Source organism: Thermothelomyces heterothallicus, assembly GCF_042370625.1.
Source record: "Thermothelomyces heterothallicus CBS 202.75 unplaced genomic scaffold P884_scaffold_38, whole genome shotgun sequence".
Lineage (NCBI taxonomy): Eukaryota > Fungi > Ascomycota > Sordariomycetes > Sordariales > Chaetomiaceae > Thermothelomyces > Thermothelomyces heterothallicus.
This window is the reverse complement of record NW_027192599.1, coordinates 77,522-100,882: the sequence shown is the minus strand read 5'-3', so window position 1 is coordinate 100,882 and position 23,361 is coordinate 77,522. Positions and strand designations below refer to the sequence as shown.

General features: G+C 55.8%; 8 protein-coding genes across 8 annotated transcripts; 5 read left to right on the top strand and 3 right to left on the bottom strand.

Moving 5' to 3' along the window:
- Window positions 1-519: 519 nt before the first annotated feature.
- P884DRAFT_273205 (uncharacterized protein) lies at window positions 520-1,189 on the top strand (the record flags this gene model as incomplete). The annotated part of the gene is made up of 2 exons (XM_069442572.1): window positions 520-791; window positions 862-1,189. 2 exons carry the CDS (start codon window positions 520-522, stop codon window positions 1,187-1,189), a joined length of 600 nt encoding a protein of 199 aa, XP_069293645.1.
- Window positions 1,190-1,911: 722 nt separating this feature from the next.
- On the bottom strand, window positions 1,912-3,144 carry P884DRAFT_211885 (uncharacterized protein; the record flags this gene model as incomplete). Its single annotated transcript, XM_069439117.1, has 1 exon — window positions 1,912-3,144. The coding sequence occupies one exon, from the start codon at window positions 3,142-3,144 to the stop codon at window positions 1,912-1,914; it is 1,233 nt and encodes a 410-aa protein (XP_069293644.1).
- A 1,864-nt stretch (window positions 3,145-5,008) lies between these two features.
- P884DRAFT_303427 (uncharacterized protein) lies at window positions 5,009-5,612 on the top strand (the record flags this gene model as incomplete). The annotated part of the gene is made up of 2 exons (XM_069445028.1): window positions 5,009-5,161; window positions 5,328-5,612. The coding sequence occupies 2 exons, from the start codon at window positions 5,009-5,011 to the stop codon at window positions 5,610-5,612; spliced, it is 438 nt and encodes a 145-aa protein (XP_069293643.1).
- A 525-nt stretch (window positions 5,613-6,137) lies between these two features.
- Window positions 6,138-7,309, top strand: P884DRAFT_91265 (rhamnose mutarotase). The gene is made up of 3 exons (XM_069446169.1): window positions 6,138-6,267; window positions 6,392-6,698; window positions 6,809-7,309. Exons 2-3 carry the CDS (start codon window positions 6,518-6,520, stop codon window positions 7,036-7,038), a joined length of 411 nt encoding a protein of 136 aa, XP_069293642.1. The 5' UTR covers window positions 6,138-6,267; window positions 6,392-6,517; the 3' UTR covers window positions 7,039-7,309.
- Window positions 7,310-7,475: 166 nt separating this feature from the next.
- Window positions 7,476-8,287, bottom strand: P884DRAFT_91246 (uncharacterized protein). The gene is made up of 2 exons (XM_069446168.1): window positions 7,997-8,287; window positions 7,476-7,870 (listed from the first exon to the last, which is right to left on the bottom strand). The coding sequence occupies exons 1-2, from the start codon at window positions 8,041-8,043 to the stop codon at window positions 7,513-7,515; spliced, it is 405 nt and encodes a 134-aa protein (XP_069293641.1). The 5' UTR covers window positions 8,044-8,287; the 3' UTR covers window positions 7,476-7,512.
- A 3,496-nt stretch (window positions 8,288-11,783) lies between these two features.
- P884DRAFT_273200 (glucosidase II beta subunit-like protein-domain-containing protein) lies at window positions 11,784-13,475 on the bottom strand (the record flags this gene model as incomplete). Its single annotated transcript, XM_069442571.1, has 2 exons — window positions 11,784-13,274; window positions 13,377-13,475. The coding sequence occupies 2 exons, from the start codon at window positions 13,473-13,475 to the stop codon at window positions 11,784-11,786; spliced, it is 1,590 nt and encodes a 529-aa protein (XP_069293640.1).
- Window positions 13,476-17,123: 3,648 nt separating this feature from the next.
- On the top strand, window positions 17,124-19,992 carry P884DRAFT_91225 (uncharacterized protein). The gene is made up of 2 exons (XM_069446167.1): window positions 17,124-17,538; window positions 17,601-19,992. The coding sequence occupies exons 1-2, from the start codon at window positions 17,281-17,283 to the stop codon at window positions 19,677-19,679; spliced, it is 2,337 nt and encodes a 778-aa protein (XP_069293639.1). The 5' UTR covers window positions 17,124-17,280; the 3' UTR covers window positions 19,680-19,992.
- A 1,048-nt stretch (window positions 19,993-21,040) lies between these two features.
- Window positions 21,041-22,531, top strand: P884DRAFT_303422 (major facilitator superfamily domain-containing protein; the record flags this gene model as incomplete). Its single annotated transcript, XM_069445027.1, has 1 exon — window positions 21,041-22,531. One exon carries the CDS (start codon window positions 21,041-21,043, stop codon window positions 22,529-22,531), a length of 1,491 nt encoding a protein of 496 aa, XP_069293638.1.
- Window positions 22,532-23,361: the final 830 nt, after the last annotated feature.

The window sequence follows — 23,361 nt, the reverse complement described above, 5'->3', positions numbered from 1 at the left end:
ACCAAAGGCAGGGCAGACAAGGGGTGGTTAGCTCAAAAGTTTTACTACACCACACAGTACTCCGTAGTGTAATTAGCTTCCGTGACATTGTGTGGTGGACTAGGGTTACAGCCACCCACATCTTCCTACAAGGCAGCCCTGGTCGGCCCTCTTCCTTCTTCATCCATCAACACCACGAATCTACCATCATCAACCATTACAGAGATAGGAAGATTTGATCTACCCACCTATCCCAACATCTATGGAGTATATAAGGTACATAATATATATTATACAGCACTTTCACTGCATAACGGAGTATTTTGTAGTTTCTCAGTCTTGCCTTAGCACACTCTTTCTTTATTTTCCCCTAATTAGCGTCTCACAAAGTGTGTGTTCCATATTTTAAGCTCACACCACCTGAACGATGTGATTCTGCGCCCGCCCTCTCGCCCCCCTGTCTGTCCCCAAACTTCCAGCTAATGCACATTCATACATAGACACACAACGTGAAAGAGAATGATACCAGGCATCCGCTTGATGGCCTCCGTATTCATTGTCTGGGGCTTGCTGGCCCCATCTGTCCTAGGGGCCTCTTCTACCTCTGCCGCCAGCACGAACAGCGCTGCAAGCGGCACGAGACCTTCCGGCGCCGAGTACTCGCTGGCTCTCCAGATGTGCTGGGACAAAGGCGCCATCTGCTCGGTCGCGCAGGACTTTCGCGAGGAATGCAAAGAGGTGCAGGACGCTCACGGGTTTGATGAATACTGGGAGTGCATCTGTACTTCAGGCTCTGGTGCCGTCGACATGGCGTAAGTGATCTTACATCTTGTAATTTTTTTTCTTTTGTTTTGAGTCTAACAGTAGTGATGGATGACCCAGATGCGACAACTGCAAGGATTACTACGGCATCGGCGGCCTCGCCAGCAACACCACCAGCGACTGCTTGAGCAGGGGCTTCACCCTCGCCCCCATCCCCAGCAGCATCATATCCCAGCAGTCTCGGCACAATGCCACGCGCGCCACCGTTCTCACCACCGACACGCCCACGTACGTCGTGACCGTCCACGCCACTCAGCCCGAGTCGCTGCCGACCATCGCCACCACCGCCAGCCTGCCGCTCGAGACGGGAGCAGCGTCAGGTCAGCCGACCCAGCGTGGCCTTCTTATGGGGGGTTCGGTCATTGCGGGACTGATCCTAGCCCTGTGATAAACGCGGCAGTGGACTCAGGGGAGGCTATATGCCAGTGTGACCATGCTGGTGTCACCAGACAATGGGAAGTCATGGCTTAAACGCCGTTCTGTTTGGCCCGTCATGAACTGTTTCTGCTTCCGAAAAGCTATCAGAAAAATGGACGCTGGAAAGGCTAAGATAAGAGGCTTTGCAACCTAGCTTAGAGGCGGTCGATGATGTGATTGAGGTCGAGTCGATGGGGACGGGGAAAGAGATGCTGGGAATACTCTTGCAGACGTATTTCACCAAGGCATGGACAGAGTACCTAATTAATCTATAAATGTCTCGTGGCCAGCGCAAAATTACGTACCCAGGTACCCTACCGTCCATAATTTTCAAGGAACTGGCTCAATGACAAAGCTCAAGCGTTCATTCATGACTGAAACATGAAATGGGGAAAGATTGACTTGTCATAGATGTGCAGATTTTGTCACTGTCCTCGTAGAGTAGCTACCTAGGTACATTAATTACCTATTCAAGAAATGGATCCCTAACAGTGCACCGTACTCCCAAACGACAAACCTTATCCTCGTTACCCATCTGAACAAAACCAAAGGAGAGAAGCCATCCCGTCCATCGGGTAATCCCTCTCTCACCCAACCTCACCTCTCCTCGACCTCCTCGACATGAAAAGAGAGAGAGAGAGGGAGAGGGAGAGAGAGCGAGAGAGAGAGAGAGAAATCTGGATAATAAAATGTTCAGAGGCGCACGCCTCTCCTCTCGGCCCTCATCTGCTCCATGACACGGGTGTGGGCGGCAGCGAGGACGCGGTAGATGTTAGCGAGCTCGTAGTCGCCGTTCCACTCGAAGCCGTCGGCGGAGCGGCGGGCGACCTCGGCGAGGCGGGCGTGCGAGCTCTCGGTCAGGTCGGCGTCGATGACCCAGTCGTCGGCGCCGCGGACGGGGAACCGGTACACCACGTGCTTCCACTCGGACCGCCGCAGCTCCATCTGCCGCGCCCGGTCGTACGCCGAGTCGGCCGTCGCCCGCACCTGCGACAGCCGCTCCAGCGGCGAGTCCGGCACCGCCCAGCTCCCCGTCGCCGCCGTCTTCTTGCCGAAGCCGCCGCCCCCGCCGGGCGACCGGGCCGATGGTGATGAGGATAACCGGAACGGGCTGCGCGGAGAGATGCGATCCGGCGGGGGCGCGAGGAGGCCCCGGTCGTTTCCGTCGGAGAGGTCCAGTGCGAGGCCGAGGTTGGGAGGCGGCAGCTGATTGCTGCGCCCCGGGGCGAGACCGTGGCGAGTGCCGGAGCGCGGAGGGAGTTCCGGGGCCCGGGGCGGCTCACCTGCGTCCGGCTCCGGCTTCTGCTCGACGACGACGGCCGGGCAGTCGTTGTCGACCGAGGACGGTTTCGTGGACGACTGGTTGGGCTTGTCACCGGTAGATCGGCTGGCCGAGGTTGTGTCTTCTTCCTTGCTGGAGGAGGACGGCGGTTCCGGGCCGTGCCGGACCGGAGTCGAGCCGGCGGGCATGACGGGCGACGAGCCCGTCTTTGTGTTGTTTTCTCCAGACAGCGGAGGGCTGTTGTAGAGCAGGGACCCGGGAGTCCCCATCGCGTGGGAGGCTAAGATGCCGTCAATTCCTAGCACGCCCGACTCGGGAGACATGAGGGGCGAGATGAACATGGGGGGGCTGTCGGGCTTGACGGTACACCCGGACAATGGCGAGCTCTGGTAGTTGCCGGCTGCGAGCTGTGTCTCTGTGGGTTGGGGAGACTTCTCGGGGTCTGCTCGCGGCGACCGCGACCGCGACGGCGCCGCCGGGGACCTGGATGGCGACATCGGCCTCGCGTTTCCGTACTGAGAAGACGGTAGCTTCGGGGAGGGTCGCTTCAGGGGTACCATGAATAAGTCGCCGTCGCCTACATAGTCGACGGGTTCGATGAGGGGCGAGGTCTCACTGGACTGATCGCTCGGCTTGAACTCCATTGAAACGTTAAGAGAAACGGGGAAGTAGATATAAATCGGCGCCTTTATCAGGGGGAAACCGACGTGTCCACAACAATGACCCAAATAAGTGCGGATTCAAAGATCGCCAGCGATCAGATCGTTCGGGCGGCGGCCGGCCCGTTTGTTTAATATACAGTTCCCTATCATATGTGCCTCGTGGTCCACAGTCAGACATCGTGAAAATCCGCCATGGTGCTCCGGGGACGGCCCCGTGGCGGACTGAAGATGACCAGACAGGTGCTCGTTTATGGCCGGTCCCAGGAGTCAGAGATGAAACCTAATTAGATACCGCCGGAGGGTTCCCAAAGAGAGGCACGCCAGCAAGCGGCAGGGGGCTGTTATGGGGTAGTTTCCCGGGCCATTACGGCTTTTCCGGGGGGGAGAGGGGGACCGAGATGCGGACAGCGGCCGGGAGGAGAGGTCTCTGACGTACTCGGTACAAAGATCGTATAATAAAGCTGGTCCCGGTGGAGATTTGCTGGTCAACTAGGGTTGCTGGCGCGCACTCACGGTTCCGAGCGCCGGTGAGTGAGCCTGCATCTTTGACTGATTGTGGGTCCTGGGTTGCTAAGGTTGGCCGGTCCCGAGAATTGGGTTTGAAACGGCCCGTTTGGAGCCGCCGCATCTGAAATCGCCAGCCCAATCTTCAAACTAGTCTGTGGTTTTGTGCCAGGACTGCGCCACCCGCCGGCCCAAAAGCCAGGCCCGAAATCCTAAATGGATTCTCGAGATCCTAGGTATAAATCAACAATCCTCTCCGCTTTTCCCCGGACTAATTAATTAGATCCTACCACCCTCTCGATAGGATTTACCTTGTTCCTGCCGCTTTCTTCGTCTCGTCTCCATCGTTGGTTCAGATATGAATCAGTTTGTACGCTGCATTATGTGAAGGTAAAAGAGTCGGACTTTCTGCTCAAACTTGGGGAGATTTATATCCTCTCCTCAGGTGAAGGAGACGCAGCCACGAACTATCAAAGTTCTTGATTCATACAGGTACAGAGGGAAACAATTGATTACTCTTACAGGCATCTGCGAATCAATCAAACTATTAGATAATAATTATCTTTTAATTGTCTACAAAGATACGGAAACCACATTTGGCCCTTCTTGGATATTAATTCACATCGATTTTATAAAACAAGAGAAAGAAAAAGTGAAGCAAGCACGAAATCGCATGACATTTTATTGATTAATTATCTTTCTTTCTTTTTGTTCTGATATGCTGAACAGGAAGGGGAAACAATTCGAGAACATCATGAGCGAGGTGGGTTGGCCTTGGGCAAAAGCGCACTTGGGCGGAGAAGTTGCCGGACCGGAAACCCACCACTATTTGGTCAACCGTGAGTTGATCAACTTGACCAGTCCTCTCTCTTCGCCCGGTTGATATATTGTTAGTTCATCCTCCTTTCAAAGGCTCACCAACTGGCCAACGGCCATGAGAAAAGTCCACCGAGGTGAACTGCTGTGCCGCATTCAGAGACGGCCAGAGCGAGAGAGTCCAACAGAGCGCGGACTCGCATCGGCAAAAGCGCCGAAGGAGCTGGGGCCCCTGCACCCACCCTGACCTCCATAATCCAGCTCCAAACCAATCAATCGGCGCCTCTAGTTGATCATGACGGGGAAGTGCCAAACACCACCAATCATGGCCGTCCAGCACGCAGGCTGGGTTTTGGGAGCGGGATTTGCGGTCGTTTGGCGGGCCGGTCCAAGCCTCAAAACTTCAGCAAATGCTGACTGCTGACTGACTGACTTTTGGGCCCGCCGTTTGCGTGTTCAAACATACTTCATCCTCGCGACTGGGCTTCCAATCTCGCAACCCGAATTCCTCACTAAATTAGTAACCATGACACGCCCGCGGTACCCGGCGCCATATGCGATTCTGCATCTCATACTGCGGCTCATATCGGTGTGCCTATGCATCTTTACCATTTGCAGTGCCGGCTATGCCTCGTTCAGGGCCGCGTACGGGACGGGGATGGTGGGCGCCTTCGTCGCGGTAGGTTTCTTCCAGGTTTCTTTCGACCTTCCAAAAAAAACTAAAAACAAAAAAAACGCCACTCACTGCCTAATTACTGCTCTCATCTTCTCCTCTCTGACTTTCTTTTTTTTATTTCTTTTCTTTTATATTGACATTTACCTGAACTAATTGACATGTTAATTAGGCCATTTTCACCATGCTGGTGGACCTTTCCGAGATTGCCGGATTGGTCGACCCCGCAAGGGACGTCCGCCGCTTCAGCGAGAGCGCCATCATCTACCTGGAGCTGCTAATAATAGCCGTCTGCGGCATCGTCCCCATCATGGTCCTGATGGCCTTCATGGGCCTGCAGCGCCGCGACTGCGAGAACTGGCGGCCCAAGCAAGAATGCGACGCCGAACAGACGGCCAGGGACGAAGTGCAGATATACGTCCTCCTGTCCTGGGTCCTCCCCCTGTGCTTGGCGTAAGTGAAATCATCCTGTGCGCTGCATGCAGTCGAGGCCTAATTAGGTGACTATCAAATCCATCTGCTCGGGAGCCGCGACGAGCTTGATTCCTGCTTGATTGATCATTTGCATGTGGTATTTTTTTTTTTTTGGACCATGATTGCTGACACGAACCGAACATAGCGGACTCCATATCGTTTCATCCATACTTGCCTGCTTTGACTGTTTCAGGAGAAGGCCTCGCACCACCCCGTCAATTGTCAGCCAGGGATAAATCAGTAAGACATAATTACATGCATATCTGACCTGTCTGAGACATCTCGTTCTCCTTCAAGGCGGCGACAGGTTGCTGTGTACAGCAACCCTCGGGTTGATCGCGCCATGCCCCCGGATAACGGCTCCGGAAAAAGAAACGGAGCAGAGAAAGGGCCAGCAGTCAACGAACGGGCATCTCGAGTTTTTGTGCACGCCGTTCCACATGGATCAAAGGGGGGCTCTTGAGTGATTCTCGCGATACGTCGTGTCGTGCGACCCTTATTGTTAGAGAGGAAGGCTGAACAAGACCCGAAGCTCTATCTTGTCATGGCTGTGGTCTCAGTAATAAGACCTCAGTTATAGAGCTGTAAGGCACATTTGTTTCGAATGTACGGGCGTGCGTCGTACATTTCTCAGGTATGTATGGGGGCATCGTCGTGGGGTTCGGCAGTAACTAACCCGAGGGACATTGTGGATAAAAACTCCGCATTCGGGAGGCCAGAGGGGCCTGGCCAAAAACACCGAGCTAATAATCACATACTTAGGAAACCTTACCTCTCATCTTACGACTGCGCATCACCTCCCGTCCCTCTATTGTTTCAAATAGACACCTTGGAAAACAGCAGGCCGAAATCGCGTCGTCATCCCCCGTTCAGCACCCCGATTCCGCCATGTCTCAGCCGTCGTCAACCCCCCAAGGCGCCGACGGTACCGGCGCTGCTCGCTATCCCGGCCGCCGCTTCGCACAAATCGTCAAGTTGAAGCCCGAGTATGTCGACAAATACAAGGAGGTCCACGCGGCAGTCTGGCCCGAGGTGCTGGATCAAATCAGGGACTGCAACATACAGGACTGTAGGCCGACCCCCCACCCCTCCTCCTCTCTCACCGCAACCGTGTCCCTCTCGAGTTTTCCCGCGCGCGGAGCAAATCCACGCTAAGACAACCGCTTTGCCACACCGCAGACAGCATCTTCCACGACGCCGATTTGGGCATCCTCTTTGCGAGCTTCAAGTATGTCGGGACCGACTACGCAGCCGACATGGAGCGCATGCGGGCAAACCCAAAGGTCCGCGAGTGGTGGCGCATGACGGACCAGATGCAGGAGTCGCTGGTGCCGGGCGCCAAAGACAGCGAGTCCGGCGAACCGTCGTGGTGGAAGCCCGTGGAGGAGGTCTTCTACTACACACCCTGACCCTGCAAACGAGGCCGGGTGCCGTTCTGTGTTCTCTTTCCCGTCGGCCCACATAGGAAGATGAATAATTATCCGGTGGAGGGAGCGAGACACGGAGTCACTCCCCGTCAGCGAGTCTGGCACTTTTTATTATTACAGTATATTACTATTGGCGTATTATTCCCCAATCTCCAGGGCTGCTCCAGTCGCGAATCTTGTTCGACCACCGCCCGATTATCAATTCGATGATCCAATCGCAGCCACAGTTGGTTCATGCGTGCAATAATATGACCAAAAAAAGTTTTGGCATTCATATGTACGCAAGAAGAGAACTATATACTTTTGCAGGAAACCCCACTCGTTCCCTCCTCACCCATTATTTTTTTTTTTTTGTTCTTTTGTTCACCTCCCTTCTAATTAGGTGTGGTGATCAAGAACCTCCATCACTCCATCCCGACCATCATCATCATCATCGTCGCATTGCATTTCTCTTCCTCAAGGCGTCTCAGTCTTGACGGGCACACACGTGGGGCACCCGAAGCAGCCGCAGGGGGCGCAGCCGACGTCGGCTTCGTAGGTGACGGTGCAGTCCTTGGTGACGGTGGCGGTGACGGTGGTCGGGGCCGGCAGCGGGGGGCGGGTGGTGGTCTCGCCCGGCTTGCAGCTGATGATGACCGCCGGGCAGGCCACGGGGGGGCACCGCGGGCTGTCCGGCTCGAGGCAGTACATCGGGCAGAAGTTGTAGTGGAACGACGTCGTCGTCTCGTACTTGGTGCACTTGCCGTCGTCGTCCGCCGCCGCCGCCGGAGCCCGCGGCGCCGCGGTCACGGCGGGTGCCGGGCTGGCGAGGACGCTGTGGGGAGTACAATGTCGGTGGTCAGCTCAGCCGGGAGGCAAAGGGAGGTGGTGCTTCTAAAGTCAAGGGGTTGGGCTTCGTTCCCGGGAAGAAAAGCGAGGGCATTCCCCGGAGGTTGCTTACCTGGTGACCAGAGCGGCCAGGAAGCCGACAGCGGTGCAGACCTTCATGGTGGGGACTTGAATATAACTGGTGGCTGGTAGAGTGTACACGATCCAAGAAAAGGTGAAGAAGTGCCGCAACCTGCTTGATGGGTGGGCGTAGAGGAGGAGAGATGTTTACGGGGTTGGATAATAATCTGAAGTATAAATAGTCTCCTCCGAAGCAGAGCCTGGCCGTGTTGCCTCGGAGTCCCAGTTCCGATTTACTCGGCTCGTCATGTTGACCGCCTCCTGAGCATCGGTTTTTCTATTGTTTATGTAATAGCCGTCCGCCTGGTCGTTATTGCCCTGAGCCAAGACTCCGGTGTGAAGGAAAGGAAGTCCGTGGCCGGGGAGATGGGCAAAGCAACTTATCCGGTCGGCGAACATGTGCTGTCTGTCTACACACAGTATGTAATTACAGTGCCTGTGTCGCTTTGCACGTGTAAGTAGGCTGATCACCATGGAGATACTGTATAATACAGAGTAGCGAGTCCCTAACCCGGCGAGCACAAAGGCAGGCTACCGGGTACGGAAGATGCCAGAGTTAAAATTAGCAGCACGGAAGGTACGCGGCAAGATTTTTTCTCGAATATTATCGAACCAAACTGATGTGTGGCGTTCCTAGTGTAATTATATATGAACAGGATGCATCCGAGGAGTCCCTTAAAGGGGAAAGGAATTGGACTGCGGGGAGGATCCTCCGACGCGGCGTGTACACATTCGTGATAGTTATTGAACGCTTTGACTTCCGTGCCAATCGTTTCGAGCCATCACACGCCACCGCAGCGCTTGGCTCACGCTGAGCTCTCTCGGTCCTTCGTATCCAGAGCCCGGGGGTGCGGTCCAAGACTCCGGGCTGCTGCGGGGAATGTATCTGCGTTACGGTCACTGTGTCACTGCCCTTTTTTTTGGCAGCTCTCAGTCTCGGCACTGTTTCAAACAAGTTGGTCATCTCATCTTGACAATGACACACCTTCGCGCCAAGACAAAACAAGCTTTTCGCTCCCCAATCATCCAGCTTGGCGGCAATACTTGGGATATTAACTATCGCTTAGCAGCCTCAACTTCCCGACTCCGGCTGTACACGTGGATGCGGTATAATCTGTGCCCATTCTTGGTGAGCTACCCGGGACGGAAGCGTGGACATGAAAATACCAAAAATTGGACTGTATTAACCCTGCTTTTGGCTAGGTTCAGACTGACAGGACAACTCCTAGCGTAGGCAGGAAGAAAGTGCGAGTTGGTCCCGTCGCTCTATTTCCTCGGACCAGGATTTCCTTCCTTCCCAAGTTCTGGGAAATATCGAAAGGCAGATACTCGCACTCAGCACTTACCGTCCCATGTTGAGAGTACTAATAACATGTGCACAAACCCGTGGCCAATCCCTTCCTTCGACCCAAACTACCTATTCATGGCACCTAAGAACCAGACACGGAAATGCGTTGGGTTGTTTATCCTCAGTGGGAAGTGAACAACCGCACAGGTTGCCTACCAGTTTTTTTTCTAATTTATTTTTATTTTTTTTTCGTTGGCAGGCCCTTTCAGCCCTCTCAGCCCCTTCTTTGCCCAATTCCCAGATTCCACGCCCCTCTTGCAAAAGCTTTTCAGTCGTGTTCATTTCGGGTTATTCCACCTGGTGGGTGATTCCTCACGGCGTCATCCTTGTGGCCAGATACTAGTATCTCGGTTCTCGCTCATGGTACGGCCAATCCATCAGAAGCTCTGTTCTAATACACACGGTAGTTGTTGTTTGTCATGTTTTCTGGGAAGATAGTAGTCGACGAGGTTCATTGACCGCGGGCAGCGTTGCCTCAAACTCTTCATAACTCATCTTCGGTGAAGATTTCGGACACTGATTTGTTAATTATTTCCTGGGATAGGCTCACTTTCGCGTCCCCAGTAGCAGTACTCGCATTCCTCGTCAATGAGTGCTACTTCTTGATTTGTCCCCTTTTAGACCCGTCACATCCATCCCAAACCTCATAACTCATTCCCGCCATGTCCTCAGCGCTGCGCAATCCTCCACCAGATGATCCGAGGTTTCCCAATGTCTCACTCGTTCCTGGCCAATTAAGAGTTACCAGCGAGTTCTTTATCAGTCCTAGTCGCGTTGGCCCGGGGACACCATCACGATCCATATGGGGTTTTCATCAGTGAGCGTCCCGTCGGGTCCCCAAATCACGTCGAAAGGCCCGATCGCGGGGAGAGTGGCAAAAACCTCCTCCTGGAAGCGAGTGCAAGTCAAAGACGAGAGGCCTGAGACCTTGGGGAAATCCATTCAGAGGAGAAGTACCAAAGCGTTACAATGTGAAAGGGACATCAGGCAGGCGAGTCATCCAGTGGTCGATACTCTGAGAGCGAGATTTGAGGAGTAATCAGGCAGCGAAAGAGAATCATTAGCTTGGCTGATGGCGGCGTTGGTGAAGCGAGCCTTGAACTAACTAGACGCCACGAGAGTGAAGTACCGAGCTGGCCGTCTCCGCGTTGTTCCGGTACCTATGCTAGTTAATGGGGTTACGCGTTGCTAGTCTGGCTTTGATAAGTTTGAAGTTGACGTGCTGCCGCGCTACCATGTTGTAATATCTACCCAACGTCCCTTTCCTACGTACCTTGTCTGATGCTGTCGGTATACGAAAATCTAGTGTGGGCGGGTAATTAATAGGTAGTCAGCAGCTCGTTCGCGGCAATGCCCAAGCCTGTGCTGATAGCCAAGATGGTTTTCTTTTCCGTTTCGGGGACGCCACGGCGCTTGAACCCGATGACAGCAAGGATGATTTCGGCTTTCCGGCGTGTCTGCAGTCTTAGAGACGAGCAGTGGCGGTAATTACTTGATCGTATGATAACGTGCCTGCCTAACCACCTGTTGTATCGACCTGGTGACTGAAGACTGTCTGGAACTAAGCCGAACCACCAATGCCACGGAACGTTCGATTCTTACGCCCCTCTTCGAGATAATATATTCTCAGATCTTGTCCGCAGCAGGCGCATGATACCTGAGCCTCTGGGACGACCGAGTCATGCAGGAAGCAAGATCATATATGTACCTATTTGCCAGTGGTGCCTCAAGAAAGTTGTCTACCGGAACCTATCGAGTCTCGCTTGTGCTTGGGATGACCATCCATAATGCCCTAACACCTGAGTAAGCTATGCCCATCTACATGTCTGGCATCGCATGGGCGCTTACGGAGCTAATGAGAGTAAACAAACAGTATTGGACGCTGAACGAGCCAACCGCTCGCCAATAACATATTTACAGCCAGTTCTCCTAGCTCGACGTGGTCTTGGGGTTGTAGTGAGTATCTCTGAGCTAGACTAATTAGGGCACGTGGAGCTGAATTGCCGTTGCCGCTATTGCTCCTGGGCATGAGCGTTGGGGTATTACCGGACGAGAAGATGGATGGCGCGTTCACCCGAGAAAGAGCTAGGGCGACGTGGACTGTATGGACGAGGGTGCCTGGGGCCATTACCATTTGGCGCACACATGGAAGCCAACAACGTTTTTTATTTTATGTCATTTTAGTAAATTAAGGAAAAGGTAGGGAAGGTGGGGTGGAGGAGAGGTGGGAGCGGTGGCAGGGGAAGCCGAGCGCAAACAAGGAGGCGGGCGAGACAGTGCCGACAGGGCGAGAAAGTTGCAACGTCCAGGGATTTCAGTCACATGTTGGCAACGGGGAGAACGAACATTTCGGTTGCCAGTAGACAACTGGAGGGGGAATACTGAGTGCATACTTCGTACAAAAGAGTACCAACATCTGTACGCTCTCTATCTACAGTTCCTCCTTGAAGAATACCTCCTGGGAGCCCTCCTCCTCTTCCTTCTCCCCGTTTGCAGTTTCTCCGCGATCATCTTTCTTCTCGTCCTTGGCAGCTTCCTCCTTCTTGTTGCCCGACTCCCAGGGCAAATCCTGCCGCCTGACACCCTCCTGCTCGACTTCGTCCTCCTCCCCTTCGAATACGCCATAGTACTCAACCTTGTCGCCGTTCTTCACGTATTGCAGGGTCCAACCCCTGTCGCCCGCAACGCTCTTCATCTCCTCCACTCCCTCCTTGACGAGCTTTGGATCGAGATTCAGCTTCTCCAGCTCGGCGTCGCTCATCACGTCCACCTTGGCCGTGCCGCTCTTCCTACTGGCAATCACTTGCACGGTCGGCGCTGCTTGGCGCACGACTCCTCTCGGCAGGGGCAGCTTGCTCGCGAGCTCGTCGCTGACATGCTTCTTGGAGCCTACGACGATGCCGCCGATGGTCATGCCGACGAAGTGGTTCTTGGAAAGGTCCTTGCCGGCCGGCTTGGTGGTTCCGGTTCTTCGTCCCAGCAGCTCGCCGGCCGCGACCAGTCTGTTGTACCGCCAAGCAAGCTCTTCCTCCTTGGTGCTGACGATCGGGCGGCAGCGGATCGGGTGCGCGCGGCTTTCCTTGGGGGGTAGGAAGGCCACGTCGCTGCAGAGACGCGGGGTATAGACGACCATTAGGTAGGTACAGGTGGTGACTTCTTTGACCCAGCCGATCCTGTCGTTTGTCGCGCCGGGGCTGCAGTGGTACTGGATCTCGATGGTGCGCGGACGGCCGGTGAGGTCGCAGACTGTGCCATCCTCGAGGCGCTGTGATAGATAACGCTGGTCGCCCTTCACCTGGAGCTGGGAATTTGGCGGAGCGAGGCTCTTGGCTTGCCCCTCCGCCTCCGCATCATCTGTCGAGCCTCTCGAGGGCGCCTTGTGCTGTACCCTACCAAGAACATACTCCTGGTTGTTTCCGTCTGGCACGGGCGGGTCCGTGGGCTTGCTCCCGGGCAGGGCGTGGAACTGGATGACGTTCTTGCCGTAGCAAAAGCTGTAGCTCCACCATCCCGACACATAGTACATGCATTGCCCCTCGAGCCCGCTCATCAGTTCCCAGCCTCTGGCTGACGCCCTACTCAGCTCGCGTGCCTCCTCGGCTTTGGCTAGTTCTGTCGCCGTCCGGTTAAGCACGGGCGGGGGTGCGAGGATGGGCACGGCGCAGAGATAGTGCCATGGATCGTCGTTGATCAATTCGTACGTTTCACCAATTGGCGCGTCTTCGTCGTCTTCGCCGGCCTCAGGTATGCTCTCGCGGCTTGTCGTCTCGGAAGATCCGGCGGGTGCGGACTCGCGCACGTTAGACAGGTCGGATTGCGAGAAGTCTGCGGTGTTGTAGGTGGCATCTTTTTTGTGCGATGACTCAAGGATGGCGAGGGCGTCGGCTTCTGAGATGGAATCGTCCGCAAAGACGACCTCATACTAAAACCAGGGTTGAATAGGTTAGCAGATGCAGATGCGGCCTGGTGGTCGGTCCTCGTGCAGGGCAGCGCATGGATGAGGCGTGATGGCGTGATGGCGTACCTGGGGATATGCTAGCAGGTCGTCATGGACACTGAAACTGTGCTGCCGAGCTCGGCACAGCTGGAGCGATGCTAACAGAATCAGGTTGAGGCGACGCATCGTGCCGTGCAGTCGTTAGCTATCATGGCGGGCTCGCATGCGGTCTTTGGGACAAGGTACTGCTAGTCGCCAAATCGCCATGGCCGTTTGGGGAAACGGGACACCTGTTGGTAGTACCATGCCCACTGATAAGGTGGCCTTATCGCACCACCCCACGCGTGGAAGGGTTAGTTTATGTCATCCCCCTCGAGAGCATTCCTGGGCTCGTGCTGCTTCGGTCGCCCGCCGAATATCAGCAACCGAATCACGATGTTTCTTTGGCGTGATTAATTGCTGCGTTTGTGCTCCTGTGCGACTCTCCTTGAGAGATAAGAAGGAAATTTTGCGCCGATTCTTTCCCGTCTCGCCGCCCGATCTCAATGTTCATTCTTATTAGAGGACCCCACTACGGCAGGCTAGCCTCTTTTCCTAGAATTGTGTCTTTTGTCATCCGTATTTATGTAGGTACAGTACATACATACATACATGCACGTAATCTTTGTGAGCGACATACCCGACCCTTCTTTGGTCGAGAACGATAGTTTGCGAGTTCCAATAGATATTAATTGGATGTTTCCACACATGATTTCGCATTCGTATATAGATGCGTTCACTCTTTCACTGAACTCGTTCTGCCCTGGTGTCTTTGTGCCTGCACGGGCGGTTGACCAAATCGTCCTGCATCACCACTCGACTTGGGCGCGTTTGTAATTATGTACTCAGCACCCCGCGCACGTTGGACCTAGGCTATCTCAGATTGATATCCGTGAAGACAGGACAGACGACAAAGTCCGACGACGACGGATGTAAGTGGGTCTCGTGGTGTCCCCCTTTGGCCCGGACGCAACTTCTATCCTTCGGCTTGTTCTCCGGTGCAGATTGGCCTGTCTTCGGGGCCCTCCCCATCAGCGGCAGTTGTGACGCGCAGATGCCTGGTTTCAGATGCATGCCATTGATGATTTGTCCCGTCTACGTAGTCCAAGTCACTAAGAGCTGTAAGCAATCTTGAAGCATGACAAGCAGGCCAGCTTCCCGAGGCACGATAGGGCCCATCGACCCCAAGAGTCAGGAGGTGGGCTCGGAGCCCAACTCAGCAAGGTGAGTTCCCGGTGACCGGAAACGTGTCGCAGCGGCAGCCAACGGACAACTCATCAACCCGTCCATGAGGAGGTCATGCACCGCTGCCGGACCCACCGGGCCACCGGTGAGACACCGTCCATGCCCGGGTCAAGGTTGGAGCCCAAGAGCCGAGGGTGCCGCGCCCGGCCACTGTGGCCCGTCGGGTGGCTTGCGAGCTAGTGATCCTGTGGGGAGCCATTTGCGCGTCCACTGCCCAACCGCTGGGAACGATGGGCAGGGAGTCGGGGGGCCTCTGGCAAGCAGATTGGCGAGTTGCAGCGCCCAACACGGACCCGCCCGACCGGCGATTTGTGTCCAGTCAAAGGGTCCCCGCCTCACTCCATGGCGTGGCGTGGCTGGCCAATGTGATACCGCCTGTGACGGTCCTGCAGCACCTGCTCAACTGGCAGATGCTCGGCATAGGGGGATGGGAGGCGGGAGACCCTGGCACCCCACTCGACAACAAGGCGATGCAAAAGGCATTCCAATCCTTGGTTTGAAGCCTTGAACAAATGATTCGATGGGTTCTGACACGGCACGGATAAGGAGCAGCGCCGGGCGATTGACGGGGACAAGTGGGGTGGTGGTAGTGGTTGTAGTAGTCGGTGGTGGTGGTATTTACTTGTGATGGTGGGATGGTCGTGGTGTCAATTGAGAGAGGCCTGTTGAAGGATGCTGCTGAGCGGGCTGTGCAGTGCGTCTTCCCAATCTTAGTGCTTTGGGTCAATTGCTGCGCGGGCTTGTGCAGCTGAAGTCGATACTGGCTCGAACCAGAAGCACTTCGTCGCTGCAGACAGTCACCCATTCCGTCATTGTGGGATTCGGGGGCAGTCCTCAGGAGGGCCGTCGAGAAACTTTGGAGAGCAAGCAAGATCCTCCGATCGCACCTGGCGTTATTGCAGTTGGGGTGGCCGCGCCTACCCCACAGACAACGCGCCGAATTGCAGCCGCTCGTTTCCAAGTGAATTGGATCGCGGGGGCTGAGGTTTCCTGGATTGAACAGAAAAGATTTTCACCCCAATTGTCACGGTTGCTTCTGGGCGACAGTGCTTACATGAAGTGCAGGTTCGCGGGTGACTCAACATCCGCTTCGAGCTGCATCCATGTCTGCAACTCGCGATCGAAGAGGCCCGAATGGCCGAGTTCCCGTAATTTGCTGGGTCCGAACCCGCGCTTGCCACCTGGCATTCTGATATCACGATCAAAATCAACCTCCCGAGTAGGATACCGGACAAATGCTTCCAGAACGATCTCAATTGTCACCCAATTTTGATACTGCCTGGTATGTGCCCCCGCGGGATATGGAGCTTGGAGAGGTTGCCAGAGACGTTGTGCCTTGCCGCCCCGCAACCTGAGTGGATGCAGCAGTTCATTTCCCCGGACAATTTCGTCCAGTGATGGCCAGTTCACTGGCCGCCCTCTCTTTACCCCCAACAACCATCCCCAACTTCATCGATTGAATGTACGGAGTACATACCTACGAATTCTACACTCCACAACACGTAATTAGTGGGCAAGGAAGAGTCCCACCGTGACTTCGGCAGTCCGCAAGCCGTTGAAGCAATCTTCGACCAATGGCTTCGCAGAGATAACTAGCAACCCCGGAATCATTGAACCTCCTCTCAAGCCGGCCACAGCTCACGCATCTGTTGTCCATCAACCCCCTGCCGTACTCGACCGTTGCATGCAATCACTTGATTAATGGAGAAACGCGATACACGACACAGACCCCCGCTCCCCGCTGGCGTGTGAGGACTCTCCGGATAGTTAACTAGACTACGCAGTATACAATACGTATTTGTCTGCGCGCGTACCCGAAAGGAGGGAGGGGGAAGAGGCACCGAGGTCATGACGCCTGCTAGCCTTGGGGCAAGTCGGGGAGCGAACAGCAGATTCTCATCCAGGAGAACTGGTCGTGCCATCGGAATGACTTGAGCAAAGCCACTCCAAAGCGATGTCCGTTACTGGACCCGAAGCTGATCTCTCTTACCGGGCACCACAATCCCTGGCGTGCGCCCAGCGCTCCAGATTCGTCACGCATCCCCAGAGACCCGCTTGGGACACTAAGACTGGCCCGCCCACGCCCATCCCTGGCTCGGTGGGCAGTCCGTTGCATCAAATCAGAGCTCCCTTCAGAGGGCCCCCTGCCTGTGACACCATTGATCCGCAGACAGTCAAGTCACTTATTGCTTGCCCAAATCCGAGTGGGTTGTGTGCCTGGCTCGACTGGCATCACACTCGAGGCTTCAGGACCATGTCTTCCCCAGGACTGTCTCCCACACCCACCACCTCTTTCGGCCGGCGGACACATGCGGGCTTGCATCTCGGCCCAAATCTTGCGCGCCCAAAGCCCTTAGACTTTTCGGTCTGCGCCGAGACCTGCGTACTGTGAAGTGGACAGACACGTCGAAGTCTCGCAGGGCCCCGAGAGCGTGAGACGTGGTTAATAAATTTATATCATTTGCTTGCAAGCAGCCCGCCAATCTCTTCTTCTCCTACTCTGGCTTCCACTTCCCATCCTGCTGCGATTGCATGCCTGCTGCAAGCAATCTCACATTCCGCTCGTCGAAGGACAAAACATACCTCCTCAACGGTCGACTTCGTGCACGCCGGTCTCCAACCAAGAGGGTCCTGAGGCTGTTTCGGCGATCTCTTTTGCCGCCGCCGCTTGCCGCCAACATCGTCTCTGGCGAGTTCCGGCCGCAGGATGAGTGGAAACAGCGAGGTCGAGCAGCTAAGGGCTGCGCTTGCGATGAGCGAGCAGCAGAATCGCGCCTTGAAGGAGACGCTCAACAGGGTACAGTCTGCTACTTCGTCCAACATGCCAGGCGTCCGCGCCGGCCACGGAGACCAAGTGCCACGCGCTGCCAACCCTCAACTCACCGGAGATGGCCTCTCGGGCGGCACTTCAATGCCCTACACCACCACAAATGCCACTGGTCCTCGGGCCAAGCATGCGTCCCAGGTAACTCCCTCCTGTGAACGTGAAACCAGCGAGAGAGCTCACTAACGCTCGCCTTTCTGCAGGACCAAAGCAGACCCATGAAACGTTCAAAGACTACACATGCTACCGGATCATCCACGATAGCGCCTATGGTGAGGTCAAGGTCAAACGTCCCGCGCCCCACTCCCGGCTCCGGCGTCTTTGTTTGCAACTCTGGTCAGATCACCCAGCCAGCGACATGGAGCAGCCTCTCTGTTGCTGGGTCCAACAGCATAGGTAGCTACTTCCACCAGGACCAGGCTTTATATCCCGTGGACGCCTTCGCCCAGGGGCCCGCCGGCATGGCCGGACCATCCCAGCACCCGGAGCTGGGGCTAGAGATGGCGGTCGACGAGTTCCTTATGACGCGTGACAATGCCTTCTCGACCACCTCTCCGATCGACATCCCTTGCTCTGTCCCGCCATTTTCACAAGAAGTCGAACAGTTTCCAGGCTCGAGCCTCCCCTCCGCCTACGGATCCCTGACCTCAGGCCCGTCCATAGAAACAGCTCCCATGTCGCGGCAGAATAGTTCGATGAACGATGCCGCCTCGGCGATTGCCGGAGACTTCAACGACATGGTGAGAATTCAGTCACAGCAGTCCTCGAAGAGCTATCGACCCAGCCCCATCGCCTCTCAGCCACCCCTGTTGGGAAAGAGAGCCCCCGAGGGCTCGGGCGTCATCGTCATGCAAGGAGGGTCGTTCTCGTACGCCCACCCGTCCTCTGCCCCCACACAATCGCCCTTCTCCCAGCATCAGCACGCCATGAAGCCCTCCTTGTCCCAATCGAGCATCCGGTCCACTTCGTCGACCGGGCCGTCAGCTCCCGATGCCGGCGGGCTTTCACTGGCCCAGCACCTCTCGATGGAGCGGTCAGTGTCGAAAGACAGCGTCAAGTCCAGCTCGTCCCTGAAACACCGTGCCAAAGAGGCTCTTGCTCGCCAAAACTACGCAGCCAAATCTCGCCAGCTCCAGCCAAAGCCAGCCGTCGGGGCTGTGAAGCACGACACGGCCGATCCAGCCAATAAAGGGAAAGCCGGCAAGACCGCCATCACCAAGACCAAGTACGAGAGACCGAGACATCCCAAGGTTCTATGCGGCCAGTGCAACGAGCACCCCGATGGCTTCCGAGGCGAGCACGAGCTGCGGCGGCATACTGAGGCCAAGCACAAGAGCATGGTCAAGAAGTGGATTTGCCGCGACCCAGATCTCTATGGTATTCCCCACAGCGAGACGGCCGTTAAGCCACTCAAGGACTGCAAGCAGTGCTCGCAAAACAAGCAATATGGGGCCTACTACAACGCCGCCGCCCATCTCCGCCGCACACACTTCAACGTCAAAGCCCGGAAGGGCGCGGCCGGATCCAAGAACGGGAACGGACAGGGCAAGACGACGACCGAGGAAGAGAGGGAGAAGCGCGGGGGGAAGGGCGGCGGCGACTGGCCATCCATGAACGAGCTCAAGCAGTGGATGGTCGAGGTGACAGTGCCCATGGACCAGCCCGGCGCGTTGGTCCCCGACGGCACCGAGTCGGTCGGCGCCGTGGACACCGAAGATCTCACCAACGAGTTCTCCGAGACACAATATAACAACGAGTCGCAGGCCGGATTCCCCATGGGCACGGGAGCTTGGGGGGCCTTCGACGACATCGCCAACCTCGCCGGCCTTGGAGAGGGCCTCGGCCAAACCTCCGTCGACGTGCCCGGCCCAGGGCTTTTCGGAGACCTCGACTCGCAGCTCTCTGACCCGTACTGCCTCAACGGCCCCGCCATGTTCTCAGCGCCGCCCCTCCAGGGCATGTGCACGCCCATGCCCACTTCGTCAGCCGGGTTTGACTACGAGAACTCGGCGGACCCGAGCGCCCGACGGCGGCAGCAGCAGCAGCAAGAAGAACAACAACAACAACAACAACAACAGAGCACGGCGGCATCTTCGGCAGCATCCTCTGCGCTGATCAGCGGTAACAGCAGCCACGGCTACACGTCACTTGTGTCGTCCACCGCGACGCTCGCGCAGGCCAATGTCTACATGGACCAGCTCCTCCCGCCCACCCATATGCATGCGTCGCGCGACAACGTGCCCGACCTGCCGTTCGATCTTGCAATTGCGGCGGGGCAATAGCCGAGGCCGCCGTTGCATTTCCTGTTATTAATGCTCTTATTTTTTTTCTCCGTCTTCGATCGTCGCTTTTTGCAGGGGGATAATTATTCTTCCCTCAGCATTGTGATGTCGTTCCATTTCTTTCATCAATTTCTACACGACGAGTCCATGGGTACGATTTTTTTTCTCTTCTTGTTTCTGTTGAGTTCGTTTCTCAAGGTTATAATGATCTCATGCTCTATGACTTTGATATTGCTGTATATTTAAATGATTTTTCAACTTTCTGTTTTACGTGACCTAATTATCTTGTCTTGGGCAGTATCGTCCCCGTCCATACCTCCCTCCCACCTCCCACTCCCTAACAGCCGGATTGTCAAAGACACCTGATCCATTTTTTGGGGATTCATTTACTCATGCTACCCAGCTGAACTTTGAATGATCCTATTTCCTTTGCCTTTCTTTATTCCGTTCCGTTCTGCCCCGATTCTTATATTTCTCTCTTCTCTTCTTCTTCTCAGATACTGGCGAGTTCTCATATTGTCCTTTTTCCTTTGCTTTCATTTACCGGCTATTGTGCTCTGATGACTAGTTATTAACGCGGCGTTGGTTGGCAAAATTTACGGCTTGGGGGTGTTTATTGAAGGGTTCAACTTGGGTCGTAGCGGCACACACATGATGATGTTATCACAAGGCGTCTTAGGTGTGGCTCATGGGATAGTGGGAAAACAGTTAGGTGGATGACGGCACCTACTCTAGCTGAATAGAAAGAAGCTATATATAATGTATGGAATATATAGGGCTGGTTTGTACGAATGCGGTGTACATCGTGCTTTGCGGGTAATACATGGATCTCGACGATTTACAATGGCGCAACAATCTAATGAGATTACGACGTCTGATATCTCGTATCCAAAGGCTTCGTAGCACAAGTTTTTTTATATTTTTTTTATTTTTTTTTTCATTTTCACAAACAGTTTAGGGCTCTTGATCCTCCTTCGCTCTTGAGCAATCCATTGTTCGGACGAGATGGTTTAGAGGAGCGGATTCACACGGAGATATCGCAGTTACGAGTCGGTCCCGGATGGCGTTCTCTGGAGCCCCCTGCAAAGTGGAGAACCCGGGCGCCGAGACCGGTCCCGACAGCTCCCGGAGAGGCCGACTCCGTTTCTTCTCTTTCTTTCTTTCTTCCCCTACGCTGCTGAGCTGATAGGCACGTCCGACTTTCAGAACCAAGTGAAGTAATTATTCCGGATAGTCGGAAACGACTATTATCCCACGCCAAATCATCCACCACAACCTCCTTCTCCATCTTTCTCTTCTTAGTTACTTCTCCTCTTTTTCTCCACTTTTTCTCCAATAATAATTATCAGTAACGGGGAAGGATGCCCTCGCTCGGCCGCATCGCGCGGGGCGCGCTCCGCGAATCCGGCCTGCTCTCCGTGGCGGAGGCGGGCGGAGACGCGTGCCTCATCATCACGGCCCGATCCTGCCGCATGTTCGCGTACGGGGCCAGCTCGCTCATCCTGGCCCTCTTCTTCGCCGAGCTGGGCTTCTCCGACTCGCGAATCGGCCTGTTCATGACGCTGACGCTGGTGGGCGACGTGGTGCTCTCGCTGCTGCTCACCCTGGTCGCCGACCGCGTGGGCCGCCGCCGCACGCTGCTGGCCGGGTCCGCCCTCATGATCGCCTCCGGGGCCGCCTTCGCGCTGTCCGAGAACTACTGGGTCCTGCTGGCCGCCGCCGTCGTCGGCGTCATCAGCGCCACCGGCAGCGACTTCGGGCCCTTCCGGGCCATCGAGGAGTCCATGGTCTCGGAGCTGACCACGCCGGCCACCCGGGCCGACGTGCTGGTCTGGTACGTCACGTTGGCGAGCCTGGGTAGCTCGGTGGGGACCGAGATGTCCGGGAGGATCATCGAGCGGTTGCGGGCCCGGGACGGGTGGACGCTCGTGGACGCCTATCACGGCTGCTTCTGGCTGTACGCCATCATGGGGCTGGTGAACATGGGCTGCACGGCGATGCTGTCGGCGCGGTGCGAGCTGAAGGTGCGAAAGGGGGCAGTACACCAGGAGGAGGAAGGCAGCCCGACCGGGGAGTCGGAACCGCTGCTTGGCGACGGGGGTTCCCGGTCGGGTCGGCGGGAAACGGAGGGCCCTGCTGCTGGTGATGAACCCAAGACGGGGGGGAAGAAGGTTGGGGGGAGCTGGGTCGCCCAGATCTCGCGCGAGACCCTGTCCATCATCTCGGTCCTCTGGTTCCTGCTCATGGTCGACTCGCTCGCCGACGGCATGGCCAACATGTCGCTGACGAGCTACTACATGGATCGCAAGTTCGACCTGGCCAAGTCGGCGCTCGGCGACATGCTCTCGGTCGGCTACTTCCTGTCCTCGCTCTCCAACATCTTTTCCGGCCCCCTGGCGCGCTACATCGGGCTGGTCAACACCATGGTCTTCACCCACATCCCCTCCTCGGCCGCCGTCTTGGTGTTCCCCCTCGCGCAGACCGCGCCGCTGGCCTTTGCGCTGCTGCTCGTGCGCCTCGGGCTCAACAACATGGACCAGGGGCCCCGCGCGGCCCTCATCGCGGCCGTGGTCAGGCCGGAGGAGCGCACGGCCGTCATGGGCATCACCGGCCTGGTGCGGACGCTCGCGTCGGCCACCGGGCCGAGCATCACGGGCCTCCTGGCGAGCAGCGACCGGTTCTGGGTCGCCTTCGTGGTCGCCGGCGCGTTGCGCTTGGCCTACGACATCGGCCTGTTCGCCATGTTCATCAACATCAAGCTGTACAAGCACGAGACGACCGACGACGGCGCCGCCCATGCTGGAGAGGAAAACCGGCGGCACGACACCGATCCTCTGCGGGCGGAGCCGTAATTAGAGTCCACCGAGCGAGAGCAAGATCACGTTGTTGGCATATTTATTACGCGGATGATGCGTTGGTTGAGACGGGTCGTGCGGATCTCTTCTCGGTATCCATTGGTCAACTCACTTGGTTCTAGGGATTGTCATGGGTTCCCGTGAGGTCTAGAACAAAAGATAGCAGCCCCGTCAAAGCCGACTCGATCAGCGATTGCCTTCGTCTGCCTAATTAAGTACCTTGCAGATGAACAAGCGGTTACCTCCCGAAGATATCCTTAGTTGGGTTCCACACTGTTCCGCTGGTGCAGGTCTGTGGGAGCAACAGCACTGGCATGCTTTAACGACGTGCCTTGGAGAAAGAGGGGCGAATAATAAAGTGTCAAGCAAACAGCGTGAGGCAGAGGTTTGGGCTCTTTTTTCCAGTATGAAAACATGAATGCGAAGGGGAACTGAACCGAGGACTCCCAGTGAACCGACTGTTATAATCTTGGAAGAGATTAACGAGCATAGCATGATGCTGGGAAGCTTGTGTCCAACCCTGGGGTCCTAGGGGCGCCTGGATGCGATGGATCAAGGAGGTGTATGAGACCAATAATTACGCCACGGGCCTCGAGGGGAGACGTGAGTTTTGATTAGGCAACTTGTGTCGAACATAGATGGCACAAACGTGAATAGAGTTATAGAGGTAGACCTCAGACTTCGGGTTATCAAGGAACTTACACACCAAGGTGATTAATAAGCTTGACTGGTTTTAAACATGCTCGATGGAAGAAGAGGCATTCTTGTTTTGGGCAACATGTTCCCAGTGATCTTACGATTGTAATTAGTAATTCAACCAATTTGAA